The 18,908-nt window shown below is 39.3% G+C and overlaps 1 protein-coding gene and 1 long non-coding RNA gene across 3 annotated transcripts in view; one reads left to right on the top strand and one right to left on the bottom strand.

Moving 5' to 3' along the window:
* Positions 1-4,717, top strand: part of LOC116701377 (uncharacterized) — a 20,272-nt gene extending 15,555 nt beyond the window's left edge. Inside the window, exon 4 of the long non-coding RNA XR_004334902.1 lies at positions 4,518-4,717. This is a non-coding gene — a long non-coding RNA (uncharacterized LOC116701377). The remainder of the gene's footprint in view (positions 1-4,517) is intronic.
* Positions 1-18,908, bottom strand: part of vps50 (VPS50 subunit of EARP/GARPII complex) — a 114,019-nt gene that overhangs the window by 73,399 nt on the left and 21,712 nt on the right. For both annotated transcript variants that reach the window (XM_032535044.1, XM_032535045.1), the window contains exons 5-11: positions 18,833-18,886; positions 13,718-13,788; positions 13,125-13,242; positions 12,313-12,348; positions 11,566-11,648; positions 3,933-3,975; positions 1,839-1,937 (exon numbers count right to left, since the gene is read on the bottom strand). In XM_032535044.1, the coding sequence (XP_032390935.1) occupies positions 1,839-1,937; positions 3,933-3,975; positions 11,566-11,648; positions 12,313-12,348; positions 13,125-13,242; positions 13,718-13,788; positions 18,833-18,886 (504 nt within the window). The remainder of the gene's footprint in view (positions 1-1,838; positions 1,938-3,932; positions 3,976-11,565; positions 11,649-12,312; positions 12,349-13,124; positions 13,243-13,717; positions 13,789-18,832; positions 18,887-18,908) is intronic.

The raw sequence follows: 18,908 nt of genomic DNA, 5'->3' as shown, positions 1-18,908 counted from the left end.
AAAAATCTCATTGTGTAAATATTTTTTGAAAGCACCAGTAGTCAACACTACAATATCGTTGCAGTATCGATATCGAGGTATTTGATATTCTCCATATCGCCTAGCCCTATAATATTACATCTCATGCGTATAGCGCTTTAAAAAGGTATTCTAAGGCACTATTAGGTAGGTTTTGAGTGTGGTTTTGAAGAGTGAGGGAGGGACCATGTCCGAGGTGCTGGGGGATTGTGTTCCAGATGGAAGGGGTGACAATGGAAAAGGCCCTGTCCCCCCAGTTAGTTAACTGGTTGTGGTGAGCTTTGTGTCTACGCCATCAATTCACAGAATTTACACTGGCAATATAAGATTTTAAACCTGTACAGTAAAATGCCATGTTTGCAGAACATAACATTCGTCCATTTACATCCATCTAGTACAATCTGGCCCAGCTCCAAAATCCACCATAACCCTTGAGCACTAAATCCCCACAGGCTTTTTACATGTAACATTCACCTGTAGGCTCAGCAAAACTGTATGAATGTAGGAGGTGCAGGGGCTCAAAATGCTGAAAAGGAATGGAACAGCATTTGTGGAATCCCAAAGTCCATTTAAAACTTAGCCAAAAGGTGTTATTTTCAAACACGGCAGCCTTCTCATTGCTCAAAAAGACATGTGTGTGCATAGCTTGATGGCTACTCAATCCAGCTATAACTGGGCCACAAGTTACCCTACTTGTTGAAGTAGGAAAGTAATAGATACTTCAAGGATGAAAAAGGTTATGTAAGAAAGAAATGTGTAATTCCAATAATATACAACTCATTCATGACTGATTACCCATACCAGAGAGCACTGGTACACTGGAGGAGATAGCAGAAAATAGCAGAAAGGATAAGATCAGGGAGGTGAGAAAGGGAAGAACAAATGCAAGTCAAAGCAGAACAAAGAGCTCAGGGCCAAGTGAGATGTGGGACATGGTGGTGGAGTGTATGGGTTATTAAAGAGAGAGGCCCTCGCATTAGAAATTAACACTTTCTGACCAAAAATACGTGGGCTGTAATGGGATATGCGGAGTGATGAGGAGAGTAAGAACGAAATTCCCTAGTGATAAAAGATCATATTTGTGTCACTTTAGGTCATGGTCTATTATATTTATCTTCAGTCATTTTTAACAGAAACTACAGTAGTGTATTGATGTTGTTCTTAACATGAATGTTCTACAGCTTTAAAGAAACCGCAAAAAATGCCCCAATCAAACTTGTTTTGACCGTATCGCCTCAGCTGTTGTAATGTTTTGAGTGCTTTTTTTATATTATCCAAGGATTATTATATTGTTTTGGAGAACTATGTTCCTTCTTGTGGGTGAGTTCTGTGGGTGACAGTTGACTGACAGTAAACTGAGCATAAGGTAATCAGAAATGATGGCATGCATGCACTGTGGCCTAAAATCCTTTCTTCTCCAATGAAGAGACCTTGAATTCACTCACTGGAGTAAAAACAATCCACTGAAGTAAGAAGGGGGAAAAAAGTTCAAGAGAGACTTCAATAAACCAAATTACATTCTCGTTTCCCTTGATGGTTACCAGCCTGTCTGTGGGACAGGCTATTCTAATCTAATTGGTGGCAGAAGGTCAAAAGTAAGGAAACAACACTGTCGACTGAATGCACACAACCCTGAAATAAAGTTTAGGAGAGAACCAGCCAGGATGAACATTCAATCCGCTCCAAAAAATCCTCAATAAACAAAAGACAAAGAGTCAAACAAAAGGACATGTGGTGTAAGTGATCACCACAATTGGACAATCACATCCAGTCATGTTTAGCCATTCACCGTGACCCTGTAGACATGTCAAACCACTGACCTGTGTCTTCCCCAGGAGCGTGTAAGCCAGCTGGACCTTGGTGTAGTGGGAAACATCAAAGTGCTTACAAGTCTTCGACAGGGCGACATCAAGCTGCTCCTGGAGCCAGAAATAGATGGATGACAAAAGGAAAAGAAAAGAGGGATTATCAATGTTAAGACCAGGGATTTAGATATAGATGTGCAGATGCTTAGCTATCACACGAGGCCAAGGGCAATTGGACGTAGATGTACGTACGTGCGTGTGTGTGTGTGTGTGTGTGTGTGTGTGTGTGTGTGTGTGTTTGGTGTGTGTTAAAAAGAGAGGTAAGAAAGTGAACCAACGTTCGCAGGAAGCTAGGATGTACAGGGACGTGTAACAACCCTGACACAAAAGCCGCAATCAGAGAAGATCAAACACCTTGCGTCACCACCTATTTTCTCACGCCATGTTTAAAGCTGCTAATCTAAAAGCTGTTTAAAGCTGCTAAAATAAAAGTAACTATCCAGAAATGATTTTGCGGGCCTTTCTGTGTGGAGTTTGTATGTTCTCCCCGTGTTTGCATGGGTTTCCTCCGGGTGCTCCGGTTTCTTCCCACCATAAAAGACATGCATCCTAGGTAGGACTCGGTAGAAAGTGCCAATTGGCCAACACTGCTGCATTTATAGAAATGTTCATTAATGTGCATTGTCCTAATCAAAAAAATAAGAGATATATATATATATATATATATATATATAAATATATATATATATAATATTATATTAATATATATATATAATATATATATATATAGATATATATATCTCCAGTCGGAAAAATTATCATGTAGTATACAGTGAAAGGGTAGTTTTGGTTGTTAACGTCTTATTCAGTGAAAACGCCGTCAATTTGATGTGATGCCCAACAATAGAAATAGTACATAATGTAGCAACAACACTCACTGATAACATTCTCTGCATCTCTATTGTGCCTAATCATGCCGAGAGAGCAGATAGTGTTTTTATTTATGAGAAATTGTGTCTCTCAGTTGACTGCTTTCTAAAGGGCCTGACAGTAGTAGATGTAAGCATGCTACGTAGTGGTGTGTGTGTGTGTGTGTGTTGTGTGTGTTGTGTTTGGTGTGTGTGTGTGTGTGTGTGTGTGTGTGTGTGTGTGTGTGTGTGTGTGTGTGTGTGTGTGTGTGGCAACTAGAAAACAGTTAGAAATTAAGGGATTTGACACACCAGGTTGACAGCCAACCAATGACATCTAAGTTGTGTGATGCATCACACACAGTAATGCTGTATATGTTACGTATGTACCACCCGGGCTGCTAAGGCAAACAGCTAACCGTGGGACACACACCCAGGCTTGATCAACCTGTGGTGGGCTTGCCTCAGCAGAGGGTGTATTGTGATAATTGGCCAAAACACCCTGTGATGTAGTACACAAGTGACAATGTGTCCCGCTGGTTAAGCATTAGAGCAGCCATCCTTCAGGACCTCCCGAATTTAAAGTGGTGCAAATACTAGGGATTGCAACTTCTAGTCCTTTAAACAACCATTTTAGTTTTTAGGGCTTTTAGCATTCTTGAGATGAATACTAAGATAGATACTAAAATTATACTCTTGATGTGTGTGTCTATGGAAGTGTTTCCCTTTATGATTTTAGAGGATTTTGCTTTGCTTATTTACAAACTCATGCTGATAAGTAAACAAACCTTGCCGCATGGCTATGTAGGCGTGTGTTCATGCACGGCTGTTTCTTGTGTACAGACGGAACTGTAAGTAATTAATCTACTCAAGCGCAGCGGCAGTGGTGCAGAGAAAATTGCTTTGCATACCATTTATCACACCAAATATCACGACGCAGCGAGAGATGAAACTGATATAATTTACCGTGCTTGCACACAGACAATAATGACTTTCTGAATGTGTCAATATTTGGCAGACCCAGAATGAGAAAAGCAAACTATCAAAATGTTCAAATGAAGTATAGATTGCTTCTTTCAGATGAGGGCTTCTGGAAAATTAACAAGGTTAGAGCATAATCTTATTCACTGCTAAAAGTCTCTTCACTGATAGTGCCCTCAAATATTAGAAGTAGAGATTAAGCAGGAAGGCAGGCACATACCTCTATTTGCTCCAGAGTGTCTTGTAGTTTGGAATTCAATTCGCTGTGAGGAGAAAAAAGGGGTTAGTTCCTTAATTTATGAAGCAAAATATGCAGTCAACTAACTACAACGTTTTTAATATCAATGTATCTGTCTGTTGGATATATGAATGTTAACAAAATGACAGAAATAGTTTTTAAAATGAAAAAATGAACGGCAAATACCCATCCCAAGTTACTGGACTATGGGCAAATTCAAATTGTTTGTTGTTTAAACAACAGTCAAAAATTTCAAATCTTTTCAATTTCCAGTGAAAAAAGCAGATCATTGCATCTGTAACCAGGAAATTTATTGTATTTTTACCAGTAAATAAAACAAATTCTGACATTCACTTGAGTACCTATTATAGGAACCAGAGTATAGCACAGTTTACAGTTGATACAAGACTACACACCCCTGTTAAAATGCCAGGTTTTTGTGAACAATTAGACAAAGGTAAATCGTGTCAGAACTTTTTCCAATTTTAATGTGACCTACAATGTGAACAATTCAATTGAAAAACAAACTGAAATCTTTGAGGTTGAAAAATAAAAAACATTAACCAGGCTGCATAGGTGTGCACACCCTCTTATAACTGGGGATGTGGCTGTGTTCAGAATTAACCAATCACATTCAAACTCATGTTAAACAGAAGTCATTACACACTTGCCATCATTTAAAGTGGCTCTGATTAATCACAAATAAAGTTCAGCTGTTCCAGTAGGATTTTCCTGACATTTTCTTAGTTGCATCTCAGAGCAAAAGCCATGGTTGTTGAAAGATATCAGTCAGGAGAAGGGTACAAAAGAATCTCCAAACCATTAAATATACCATGGAACACAGTGAAGACAGTGATCATCAAGTGGAGAAAATATGGCACAACAAAGACATTACCAAGTACTGGCTGTGTGCTACATGTAAATGTGCTGTATTTATATAGCGCTTTTCCAGTCTTAACAACTGCTCAAAGCGCTTTTACATCTACAGGAAACATTCACCATTCACACACATTCATACACTGTGGCCGGGGCTGCCGTACAAGGTGCCACCTGCTCATCAGATAAACATTCATACGCATTCACACTCCGATGCGCAGCACCGGGGGCAACTCGGGGTTCAGTGTCTTGCCCAAGGACACTTCGACAATGACTGCAGGGGCGGGGATCAAACCACCAACCTCCCAATTGGTAGGCAACCGCTCTACCACTGAGCCACAGCCGCCCCTACATGTGACAACAATCTCCTGTATTCTTCATATGAATGGGCTTTGGGGTTGTCTCATTTTTTTTACATCACAAAACTTTTAACAAGGGTGTGTAGACTTTTTATTTACACTGTATATTTCCATTAACAAAATCATCTAAACGGAGAACCACTTTGTCATCAAGCTGCACCCATGTGTCTCACAATTCCCCTCTTTCATACAAACAGGGCAACAAGGGACCAATAGAATGAGATACGGATGTATTTCCAATATATACGTTTTTTTGTGTGTTTCAAGTGTTGTTTTTTTAAAATCTTACAGTGGAAGCAGCTGTATTCTCTATGTGTGTGCTGTATGTTTCTGTTACAGATTTTAAAAAAAAACTAAAAAAAACTCCTACACATCCTTGGAGTGTGCTCAGATGTTTGCTTATCCTGGGAAATGCTTTCAACTCAAGAGTTGCGAATTAGCAACAGAAATCACAACTATTTTGCCCATCCCGAGACACCAATTCAATTCCCTAGTGACTCCCCCTGCACTGCGCCCCTTCATAATCATCCGCTGTTCCACTGTTTCTCTGCCTCTGTCCCCGCTTTGCTTGGGTTCTTTTTCAGGTCAGCCCGCACTTATGTTATGCTTTTTGAGACCACAGGCGCCCTAGGAAAACAGTGTCCTTAACAAATTGCTAATTAAGCATAGGTTGGGTATTGAGTGAGGAGAGCGAAGAGGAGGAAGCGGAGAAACTGAGAAGAAACTGCAAATTGAGTCCCACAGGTCGTTTGCAAAGCAGGTAACAAAATGAGCATGCCATTTCAAAACTTGATGCAGTGCAAGCCGTTTTTATCTGCCAGTTTGTGAGAGAAATATTATAGAAGAGTGATAAACAAGGATCTACACAAACTGAAAACCGAATAACAGTTAACAAATGTTCAAACAAAGAAATGAGAAAGCTGACACCACAACTGGAGACTTAAGAAGACTCAAACAATTGTCCAGTAAGCACAATGTGGAGAAATGGATAGATGAGCTTGACACCAAAATGCCGACATCAGAGTGATAGTTTGGAAGAGGCCTTTGAACTAAACTGCCATGGATCCAATAAATTGGTATGCGCCGCAGCAATGATAACACCAGGCATTCTCAGTTACAAGCTCAGCAAGGCAAGTCATAGCCAGTATCCTCAGTGGAAACCACAATGTTTTAGCCAATATAAAGAAAACACACAAAGTAAGTAAGATGGCTCCACTACAGAGGGGTGAACGGGTCAATGTCAGGTCCTGGCTACTAAAGAACTGCCCCTTAATGTCGATATGCAAGGCCCAGGAGAGTGCTAAACAAAGACTTTCAGCTCTGACAGCCACACTAAGGAGATATACCAGAGGAGCAGAGACCACCAGGATAAATGCCCTGTTCATCAAAGAACTTTCTTTTGTACTCCCACGTTGCAGGGTGTGGTAGAGTAACAGGAGATAAACCAAACTGAAAAATAGTGGGAGAGCATATGAGAGAGAGAGAAATAATCCAACGGACCGGTGCACAGGGGAACACCTGAGAGTAAGATGGACCACTGCAATTTCCAGTCACCATCACAGCATGGCAGAAAGCAAACATTGGTTGACAAACATTAAAAACTGGGGAGCAACAGGGAACTAAAATACACACATTAAGATGGATGAGGAGATTGAAAGCCCCTCATGTCTGTACAGTCATTACAAAGCTAGAGTCAGCAGGTGATTAGCTTAGCTTAGCATAAAGAACAGGTGAAAGCAGCTTGTCTGGCTCTGTCTAAAGTTCAAAACTACACCTATCAGAACCTCTAAGCTCAATATTTACCACATATCAAAGAACCCGATCGATAAAGCATTTTTAAGGTCGATACCAATACAAGTATTTGGTTATTTAGAAATCCAATATTATATTTTAACAAAACAAACAGATTTCCATAACAGTTATTTGTAGCTATTGATAATGTCTCACTAAAATAATGATAATTTGTTTTATTGTCAGAACAGAAGAACATCAAAATATATTAAAGTTCTGATAAATAAAATAAGTAAGTAAAATAAAATGATAAGTAAGTAAAATGTTTTATTGACGATGCCCAATATCGGCCCTCCGATATATCGGTATGGCTCTAATATCTTCTTTGTTAAATCTGGACAAAAGCAAGGACAATGACTTCCTCACTGCCCCTAGAGCCAGGCTAGCCGTTTCCTGTTGTTTGCTAAGCTAACCATTAGCTGGCTCTAGCTCAATAAATCGCAGACAGACAATGAAAGTGGCATCAATCTTCTGATCTCAATCTTACAAAGAAAGCAAAGAGGTGTAATTCCAAAATTGTCAAACTATTCCTTTTACACATACCACAACACATGAACAGTAATTAACAGCTGGTCTTCACATAATCAAAACTCTTGTTCCCCATCATAATCACTAAGCTAAAGCGACATAACCGCATTAGCAAAGTCTAAAATGGGATTGGGAAACCAAACAGAGCACTCAACGTCACACACATGGATCCTTGAATGCCTGGTGCACCTTGATCTTTTTTAAGAACTCTCTGGGCTTTTTAAGAACAACACAAGAGGTCAACTCAATGCCAATTACACAGGTGACCATATTATCCAGTCCTCCTGTTATTGTGTCCATCTCATGAATATTTTGCCAAATTTCACTGTCCAGTGAGTGTTTATGTGTGTGCAGACGCAGCTCCTCCCCACATACTGGCAGTCTTCCACGATCAGACAGAATGCATAAATAACAGATGAGGAGGAGAGAAATCTAATTAACAATCCGTTCTCTGCAGGGAACATAAGGATTGAAATAGAGTTATGTAGAAAGCAGGGATTTTTTATTTATTTTTTTAACTCAGTTTTCAATTATCACTGGCAATAGGTGTCCACCGGGCCTTAAGGCAAGGCCCTCCACTGTGACTGCTGACTTGCTAAATTGGTAATGCGTGGACTTCTGTGCTTCAAGGGTTCTGCAGGATGCTCAGATTTTGTGAAAATGCCATTTTTGCTGTAGTCATGTTAGCCACTGTTACAAGGCTAGCTGAGAGGCAACCAAAACATGGTAGGGGAAGGGCTTCAAAGAGTAAAACCTAGCTTGAAGGGACAACATCAACCATAATTATGCAAGTAAAAAAGCAAAGGAGGTTAGGGGGAAGTTAAGAAATAAATTCCAGAAGGAAATTTGAAAGAGCACTAGGAAAACTTGATCACACCAGACCAAAATAATGTGCTGATTGTTTTCTTCAAGTTCAAGATTTGATGCAATATTCACATATGTAGCACGGCATGTCTAGTGGAGTTGTGGCACTTTCTCCATGGGTACAGTTCTGATGGGCCACTTCACAAAGAAAAAAAAAAATTGACAACCTGAAGCTGGCTTATTAGGGACAATTTCACATATATATTGTGTCATAAAGCATCACTTTTGTTTGTCTAGCTTGTTTTCTAGACTGGAGTCTGCATTAAACACAGATACAGTCCAGTGAAGAAGAATGGGTTTCACGTGACAATAACAGTCTGATGTTAGTCTTTTTAGAGTATGACACTGTTTATTAAATATATGCTAGCCCAATGATAGAATAATCTGTGCTTAGTGTGCCTGTTATACTGTCTATTCAGTCCAGTTTCTTACTGCACATGAACATCCAATTAAATATAAACATTTGGGAAGCAGATAACGACTAAAACAGGTTTGCTGGAGAAATAACTGTTGTCCAACTTAATTGGTGCTCATTGGGAAAAGGTGTGGATGCAAAAATCTATACTAACTAAAAATAGAAATGTTAAGCATCTTCCTTCTTCCAAGCGTGTAAGTGTAACTGAAAAAGTGGTGACACATAAAAACACAGTTGAATTTGTATGTCAGAGTGGGGGGAAAACACAAAACAACATGGCACTGACCTGACTTTGAGTACATCTTTTGATTGTGCTGTTGTTGCTCGTGGAAGGACTGTATCATGACCTCTAAAGTGCTACAAGTTAACACAAGTTCAAATGATACTCTACAGCTGATTCACATGGACCTCTTCTTAAAAATCTCCACTTGCACACAATCATGCAGCCTTGAAAGAAAATATACTTTAACCACAAAGAGAAGGAAGGCGTGGCTCTGAATAAATCAGTGAACTGCTTCAGTGTTTGCAGTGTCACTTTGGGCAGCCTGCACAAAACTGTTTGTGTCTGAGACACAGATATCTCCGTAGCAGCCCTCTGCCCTTCTTCCTACACTTTGCTCCTCTTGAACGTGCAGCTGAACCACCTGAACCGGTTAGATTAGAACACCTGAACAAACACCTCCAGAAATACTAAGACTAGCTTAGCTGAAGTGGAGATCTGAAGGAGCTTCTGCTACAATAAGTTTTAGACAATTTGTATGACACCTAGTATGAAATAACTAGCATGTTTGAAGCCAGAGTTAAATTTGATCCCTAATAATTTGTTTTGTTGTAGCAACAAAATACTAACAAACTTAAGAGCTCTGTGTTAAATCCTTGAAATCCCAATTTTGTGGTGCAGAATTGAGATTATCATTTCCAACACTAGGTTTGAAAGAAAATAAATTTATGTTATAGATTTTATGTTTTCCTGGGAAATCTTTACAGATTTGCATGCATCTTAATTTAATTTTTCATACGGTACAACATATTATATTACAGATATTACAGAGATGCTAAGGCTAGAGTACACCTTTCTTTTTCTAAAGCCACAGCAAAGCTCACAGTTTGTGAACACTGTGCTGACATGTGCAGGTCTAACAGCTGCCCATGTGGACAGCCTGATGAAAATGGACTGAGACGGGGCATGAAGCTGTGTAAGCGCCTTCTTGGGGAAACAATATTGACTTTTACAGGGTAGGGGACAGGGACAAAAGAAGAGCAGGCATGAAACGAACTGTACATGTAAGGCATTCAGCAGTGCATGGAAAACCATAGCTACAAGGTTAAATCAAAGTGCAGCAGCTTGGCAACTAGCTGCTTAGGGGAGGGCGATGCTGCAGTCAAGGTTATAGCAGTTTTGGGCAGAGCCCAAGTACAGTACAATGTGCATGTTAATGCAAAGTTTGACAGATGTTTGATCTATGCACTAATGTTGTAAACTACTGCATTCAGGAGGCAGAACTAGCATATTGTAAAAGAACGCAAAGGTGAAGAGGGTAATCAAATTTCTATCCAGCTGCCACGGACGCGTTTGAATACACAACGGACCATGTGTAAATACAGTGATACTGACGGTTATAAAGAAAAATGGAAGCGCTTCCTTTTTTATTGTGATCACAATCACATTCCCTCAGTGACACACTGGTTGCAATGGGTGACATTATGGGTGGAAAAATGTGAATGATTCTGCACACCACCATCACCAGCTCATTCAGGGAGCATTACCATGAACATGGAACGCCATGAAAAAGAAAAGAACATTGGGAGGAATTCTCCGCAGCACAACAATCCATTGTGCATAATGTTACCATATTGATCATTACTTCCCAGCAGTCATTCTGTCATTGGAACGGCATTGTCACGGCCAGGTGCATTAGTTGAATGCAGAGGTGCAGACACTCAGTTTTGTTTAAAAGGTCTGTATCTGCGAGTGGAACTGTAAGCTTTCTCACCGTTTTGTGATGCCAGTGCTTACTCCATAAATAGACCACCCCACACTCTGCTGTGCATGACAAAACAGCAAAAATGACAAGCGGGAACACAATGTATTTATGTTACATTGGCATGTGTTGGGAGCAGTTAAAGACGTTTATTCTCACACACCTCTTCACAAAATATCCTGAGCTCAGTGTCGCAGGAAGAGGGAGGAAGCCAGCAATGACGTGCATCCCTGATCAATCCTTAATCAATAAATAAAAAGGAGAACTGTGGTGCCCACCTACTGCCACAAATTGAGCACAATTGCACAGAAAATCAAAAGGGACAGAGATGATTGACCACCTTGGATTCAACGTAAATAAACTCTATACCTTTACTTCCCTCTCTTACCTAAATACGAGTAGAGAGAAGAGGGTTTTATTATGACAGTCATGTCTGGGCACTTCGAAAACACAAATGGTTCAAACTTAATTGTGTACCCTGCATGTTTCACGGTTGATTCTCAGATGTTCTAGTGTGTCTTATGTGGTTTTGATTGTCTGTCTGTCTGTCTCTCTGTTGTCTTTTTCGGTCTAACCATCTGTGTGGCATGACTAGCCAGCTGCCTGCCTGTCTTTTCGATCTTGTAACTGGAAACCTTCCAACCTAACAACTATTTGTGAAGGATTTCACAATAGGAGACACGTGATTATATTCTCTAGTATGTGAATATCAGAAAACTTTCTATCCATCCCTAGAAAATGAAGTCCGAGCCTTCTCTCACTTGGAGACAACTAAATATATCTATTTGTTCATACTGTACCTGATGCAGCTGTAGTGTTTAAAGGTGCTGGCAGCCTTTTGACATTCCAGACAGAGCTGGATTGCACCGGGATAGTCTTCCTCCTGAAAGAAACAGAGAAGTGAGGTCATTTGAAGTATGAAAGCAGTACAGTGTGTACTGTATGTAGTCTGAAACTAATTTATAAATACCATATATATCAAGGGTATACTACGGATAGCTCTGGATGATGACAGTGATGTGTGTGACTTCTTCTGCGCATCTGTTTTGTTTGATCTACTTAAAACTGATTGTTACGGCAGATACTTTGTTGACTTTTGTATTTATTGTCAGGGACAATGTAGCGCACATTATTGCATACATAATTATTACAGTCAAGGCCATAACAATATGCGTAGATGTGTTACATGAAAAGGTTTCTAGCCAATAGGCTAATTTGCAACCCCAATCGCTGGTCAAGCTTTTCTAAAAAGATAATCCAAATATAATACTTACAGATACAGCGTATAACCAAGGATTACACTCAGGGGTAGTGAAATCTATTCCATCTGCTACAGCTGAACTTCACAATAGATAGGTATTTGTAGAGTGTCTCCAGTTTAGGTGGGTTTGACTTTCAATGCAAAATCCCTACTGATGTTTGACCTTTCAAGTCAATTATAAAAATATCTCTGCACGTGTGTGTGTGTGTGTGTGTGTGTGTGTGTGTGTGTGTGTGTGTGTGTGTGTGTGTGTGTGTGTGTGTGTGTGTGAAGGGGATTGCAATACCTCTAGCATCTCGCTGAGTCTTACATCAGTTCTTTGCTATGAGGCAAAGAATGACAAGAGGAAGAAATGAATACAGCATAAAATCCCTAACAGGCCACAATATTAGTGCTAACTAGTTCAAAACTCATTACATGATTTACTGCTGTGACCATGTGGTAAAATATTTCCCAATTATTACAGTTAGGCAAATTATCAAATCTGACTAATTAAAAAGACAGTATGTTTATTTAACTTTAATCTTAATTTAAATCATGCACAGAGAACCAGTTGAAGTTATTAAAATGATTATTGTTGGCTACATCAATGAGTTTCACAATAGTGATGTGTCACAGTGTGTTTAATGATGGTATTTTAGACAGAAACAGCACAAGGGTACAGTCTTTACTACCTTTGCTAGGTCAAATTCCCAAGGTTATTCAAAATAACACTGACAGGGAAATCAATAACTTCACTCGGCACTACAGTATAAATCAATTATGTTGACAGTCTGAGATATATATGAAATCCACCATAACAGTACAACAAACACAATTAATAAGTAGCCATGTTTTACACAAATAATCCAAAGGACAACTTGTAAACAACTGTCTAATTTTATTCAGCTTTTATTTAATTAAACAAGCATCGCACTGGATGCTGGAGCAATCTGTGTAGGGCATGGCCCTCATTTTGTTTTGAAAACCAAATCAGAGTAACCATCCATGTTGTGTTCAAGGACCCAGTAGAAAGCAGATAATTACGTGGGTCTAAGGGAGAACTTTTTGAAGGTAGGTCAGTAAATAGATAAATGATAGATCAATAGTTAACTTTACCAGCGTCTTGATAGTCCTGAGTGACTTAAGCAGGCCTGTCAGCAATTGCCGTCTCCTCTGATTGGCTAATAGACCCAAGCTGGCTTCTGTGAATCCCTCCTTAGCCACGCTCAGTTGCCTTTACACAAAACGTCACAGTGCAGGAAGCATTTAGCATTATTACACATTAATACTACTTTGCTTGGCATTTAAAACTCTGATATATATAAACACACATATACATATATACTGTACATATACAGTATATATATATATATATATATACACACACACACACATATACACACACACACACACGTACATATATACATACTGTACACACATGTATACACACATACATTATTATTATTATTATTATTATTATTATTATTATTATTATAGCAGCATGTATAGTGTCATATTTTTGATTCCAAGGGCAAACAAGACAGAATATTTTGCTATCTGTGACTATATTTAAAACACAGAATATATGAAGGGAAGGAACGTTACTGTAGTTATGAGGAAAGCACTTAGTATGCAGATGTGTTTTGAACGGGCTATTTCAGCAGCTATTTAAATTACTGAATATATCATAGGTAAAAGAACAATATTACCTCCTTGCATTAGTGCAAATGACCGCTGCCAGCTGCAGGTTTGTCTGTAATGCCGTCACTCGCTCCAGTTCCTGTGAACAAGGAAGAAATTAGTGATAAAATGATAGTAAATAAGACAAAGCAGCATACTCATATGTATAAACACTGGAACATTTTGAAGTTAATGTTTCAAATCCCAAAGAATGATATACTATATGGCACTAAATATGCTTAAATGTCTATTTAGTACAAATAAACAGTCCAATAGGCATCCTATAATGCTGAGGGCATGTAAAATCTGAGTGGCAAAAAGATTGTGTTAGACTGGTTCATTACGGAGCGGTCAGTGAAATATGCCTGTAATAATGCCATTTACCCAGAAAATCACTTCCCCCACAAAAGTATAGCGCAGACATGTACAGCAATGCTCCCAAACCAACACACCAAATGGGAGCACTCTTCATGCATTCTGCTGTGAACAAGATAGATCTTACAGATGATGTTATTATGGTAAGGCATGCCTCACCAACGCCAGAGTGTAATGTACTTCAGAGGACAAAAACACACAGAAAAATCAGAGAAGAAGCTTCCTTTCTTCAGAGCTTAAACATTTAGAAAAAGGATCAATACACACTTTGCTCAAAGAGACAGTTATAACGCCACTTCAGTGACCTCCACGAAGAACAAACAGCCAAAAGTAAAGACCAAGGGCTGTTAAATTTTCGACTTTTCTCTTTCTCTCTTGGTTTAAATTTTTTGGGATCTGCCAGATATCATGTCCGAGGTCGGAGATGCTCACTTTTTTTCTTCTTATTTTTTTAATACTGCATCACCCCTCTGCAAAAAGGTCCAGTGCTCATAAGAATGTCCTGATAATACAGTCAGACATGAACAAACCTCTTACCAACAAACCAGTCTGGGGAAATTAATTTTCAACGGTAATAAAAACAACAGCATCAAAGTGGCATGTCAGCTGTGGGTACAAGATCAATGTTCTCATTCAAACAAATCTGCCCTCATGATCTTAAGGAAGACCTTGACAAGTCCTCAGAACTACTTTACAAAGGTTGATTCAAAGATTTCTCTGAGGGAACATGCACCATGTGACTCTTGTGCTGTTCTGCCCAGGGCAGGCAACATCAGCATGACAAGTACTGGTTTCATGAAAATGTTTAAGAAAGCTTATATTTTGTCTGCAAAAAAAAGCATTGCAGCTTTTTTTTTTCTTTAAATTACAGATTCTGTTATTATGCTTTCATTAACTTTATATTTGTTAAAGGCATAGTGTTTTGCAGAAATACACTAAATCACTTTCTTGTCAAGAGTTAGATGAAAAGATCAATACTACTCTCTAATCTGTACGCTAAATGTGAAGATACGGTTTTAGCTTAGTTTAGCATGAAGACTGGAAACAGCAAAACAGCCAGCCTGGCTCTGTCCAAAGGTAACTAATCTGTCTACCAGCACCTCCAAAGTTAACTAATTTACACGTTATATCTTGTTTTATTCTGAGAAAAAACAAAGTAACCCCATAAAACCACAACTTGTGATTTTCACATTTGGCTTTCACAGTTTTTTACACTTGTAACCTTTTGATAGAGCCAGGCAAGCTGTTTAACCTTTTCCTATTATATGCTTAGCTAAGCAAAACAACTGTTGTAAAGAAAGCGAAGGCGTGTACGGAATGGTATAGCACTCACATTGATGCTTTTACAAATCAAACACTATCCACACTTCTAAGAGCAACTTTCCATAAAGCCATCACATTTGTAGAACACAGTGTCCTTTCTTTAATAAGTTCCAAAGTACTGGTTAAAACAGTTTATTAATACGTGAAGGTACCATGGTGGCCTTGGTACACTCAAACGTACTGTACATTAAAATGTGTCCTCAGAAAATGCCCTTGCGCTCTAAGCAGCGGGAACTGGCTGGGACTCGGCTGACTCACCAGGTCCAGCTAAGGAATAACTAAGAGGGAATCTGATTCATATACAGTACTGGGAGCAGTTCAGCATCTTCAGCACCCACAGCGCTACAACTGTAAAACTATATCTAGACTTAGCAGTAGTATGAAATTCACCAACTCCAGTCTACCAATATTATGAAGTGATGGAAAGTCTAAGTTGTAAAATGAATCAATGATTGACATGTATATCAATGCATAGTACTAGTTGGTTTTATTCAGTTAAACAGTCAATAATAGTCTGAGTAGTAAAAAAATAAGTGCGCTCAGGGTCAAATCTGGTGAAGAAAGGAGCCGTTTCTTTCTTGTGTCCAACAGAAACTTTACTCCTGCTTCGCAGACATAGACACACACAGTCTTGCGCTCACTCTACCCCTTGTTATGACATCCCTTATGAACACACAGGTAATACTGTACTGTGCACAGCTGTTCAAACCATGATGTAATGTAGACACTCATGGATTTAGCTATGTTTACAAATCCACGCAGGAAAAGACCAGAACAGCTTAAATAAACACGATTTCATGTAACAAATAAAAAAATGGATTCAAAAAGAAAAAAAAAAAATCAGACATTCAGCTTCAAACAGAATCAACAGAGCTCAGCATGCTGAGTGCTCAGTATGTAGACTGGGCCTCCAATTTGTTGTCATGCCCCTGCTCTGAGCCCTCTATCCATTCTGTACGCTACAGTAACCTATTAGACAGTCGGCTAACCCAGCTTGTGTAACGGTGCACAGTAGTGGACTTCGACAATTGTTTAGTCACTTTTAGTAGACAAGAGGGTAAAGAGCTGGTGTGCAAGACTGGCATGACCTTAAAAAACAATATGTGCAATTTAACAAGTAAAGAGAGGCTGAATTCAACTATTTACCAACATACTGTACACCTGTACTGTATCTACAGTCTGCAGTACTGTAGATATGTGTACTGTAAACATCCAGGAAAGGTGAGTCTAGTCAAACACAATGAAACTATGCAACCAGACTCCTACAATGTCCACAAACATAGCCGCTGGTCAGGGAAGTGAAGGTGAAAGAGGAGAAGATGTTTAGTCACAAGGGAGATTTCCCCCCCCCCATGCTTCTTTATTCATATATTCATAAGAGGTCCTTCCTGCGACCCTCCAGCACATTGGCTATGCACTGGCTCCCTGCTACCTACCCTGCCTATACATTCTAATGATGCTGTTGTTCCTGCCCTCTTTTTTGCATTAGGTGAATAGAAAATAAAGTTTAATTGCATTTAGGACACACAAATGCAGGGATTCACAGCTGGAGTTCATAGTGTGTTTATTTCTCCACATTCCCACACAGTTTGACCATACTCGAACACCTCCACACTTTTTAACAACCCTGTTTCCTGTCAATTTTTGTCTGCCCAACAGTCTTTAGACCTCTATGAAAGTGTCAGGTTTGACCACCAAATTACTAACCTCCTTTAAAGAAGGCAACTGGAGAACACAAACAAAGGCACCAACAAGTAACTGTGAAAAATAAGTGTTTCCAGTGGAAAATAATTGAAAGTCCCTTTCCAATGGTGTTGAGTGACCTAGTCAGGGCTACCTGCTAAACATTATTAGACTTAAAGACTTAGACTAGTCTTAAACTTAGACTTCCAGACAGCGATCTTTCTTTCGGGTAAGTCTAGAGATCCTGCAGTTGACCACTTAATTCTACCCTCTCTCTCTTTTAACCCACAGAGACGAGCGGGCAGCTATTTTAAATCATCACACACCCCGTTTAATAGAACAGTAGGAGTAGCCTCAAAGATGAAGGGTAAAGCATATTTGTCAGGCAATTCTGCAAATCAAGGGACAAGCACTAAGTTGTCAATGCTACTTTTGGTCTTTCTGAATGTTAGGAAATTATGTAGTGAAATTGTCTGGATGTAGAAAATGAAGTACCCTCTGAACTCCACAGGGCGTTGCAGACCAAGTGAACAAGGGCTGAGATGGGTCAATGGAAATGCCCCCGAAATCCTTGGCAAAGTCTGCTAATAAGCCCTGCTGTCGTTTGGACTCTGCAGAGTCATGGGGAGGGTCACAGAAATAATGATCAATTTGCTATTCATAGACTGACCTTCAGGAGGCATAACAATGATGATAATTTTACTGCATTTTCATCACTTACCAAATTTGTTAAAGTTGTCCGTCATTTCCTGCGACTCGCTGGGATCAAAAGCTTCCCTGACTAATACAAATTTGACAGACTCGACCAAACTTCAATAGCGATGTATCTAATGGGACCATGCTCTGCTTTGACTGCTAAATCAAATTAATCAAAAGATCATCTCCTCCAATCAATCAAACAGACACACACAGGCACACAAATATACATATTTAGGCAAATATTTGATCTCCTGCCAAAACACTTTCATTTTGAAGCCCACTTGATACAGCCACAAATCCCACACACAATGTACACGGACACGTACATGATGCTGGCTTCTGCACCAGCGTCTCGATAAAGTTTCTTTACCAACAAACATTGATGTCTAAAATCATTAAACCTATTAAAAGAAGTTATAAGAGTAATTTATCTTCGTTTCTATGTGACAGTGGGTTCAAACTGCTCTTAGCTCATGTTTCTGAGCTGTCAAGAATGTTGCGGTTGTTCTAAACAGAATGAGATGAATGCGATCATATCAGTTCACTACTGTCAAAATATTCAATGTAGGCTAATAAAACCAGTTTAAAGAATGACTCATCACTATAGCAAACGTGGTCTCAGGTTGATCAGACCAAAAATAGACTGAATATCTTCTTGGTATAAAGACACCCACACACACACACACTCCAGCTTATTTCAGTTCATTGCAACTTCACTAGGCAATCAAAGATGGGATTTTATGGACTTAATTTGAATTCATTACCTGGCTATGTTGTGAATAAAAATGAGGTTATTGCCTCATTTTCCTTATTAATGGATAAAGTTGGATACCCTACTGCCATGGTTACAAATTTTCTACCTTATCTTGTTGCTAACAGAGGAACACATCCACTGATGCCCTGATAGCAAAATTATAACAGGTTTGGAAAATCAGCCATTCCTAAAAAATATACTTACGTTATATACAGTATGATTGGGAATTACTTTTTTGTAGATAAGTGGCAGGGCCAAGAAAAAATAGAAACAATTGTGTAATGTGTTTGAGTTGACAATGGAAGCTTACCTTGACATAAGCGGGCTGTTTCTCCAGAATGAGATCGGCGACCTTTTTAGAAACCTGCAGAGAGAAAGAGGGGGGG

The sequence above is a fragment of the Etheostoma spectabile genome, chromosome 14 (genome assembly GCF_008692095.1).
Source record: "Etheostoma spectabile isolate EspeVRDwgs_2016 chromosome 14, UIUC_Espe_1.0, whole genome shotgun sequence".
In the NCBI taxonomy this organism is placed as follows: Eukaryota; Metazoa; Chordata; class Actinopteri; order Perciformes; family Percidae; genus Etheostoma; species Etheostoma spectabile.
This window is presented reverse-complemented; position numbering and strand designations above follow the sequence as displayed.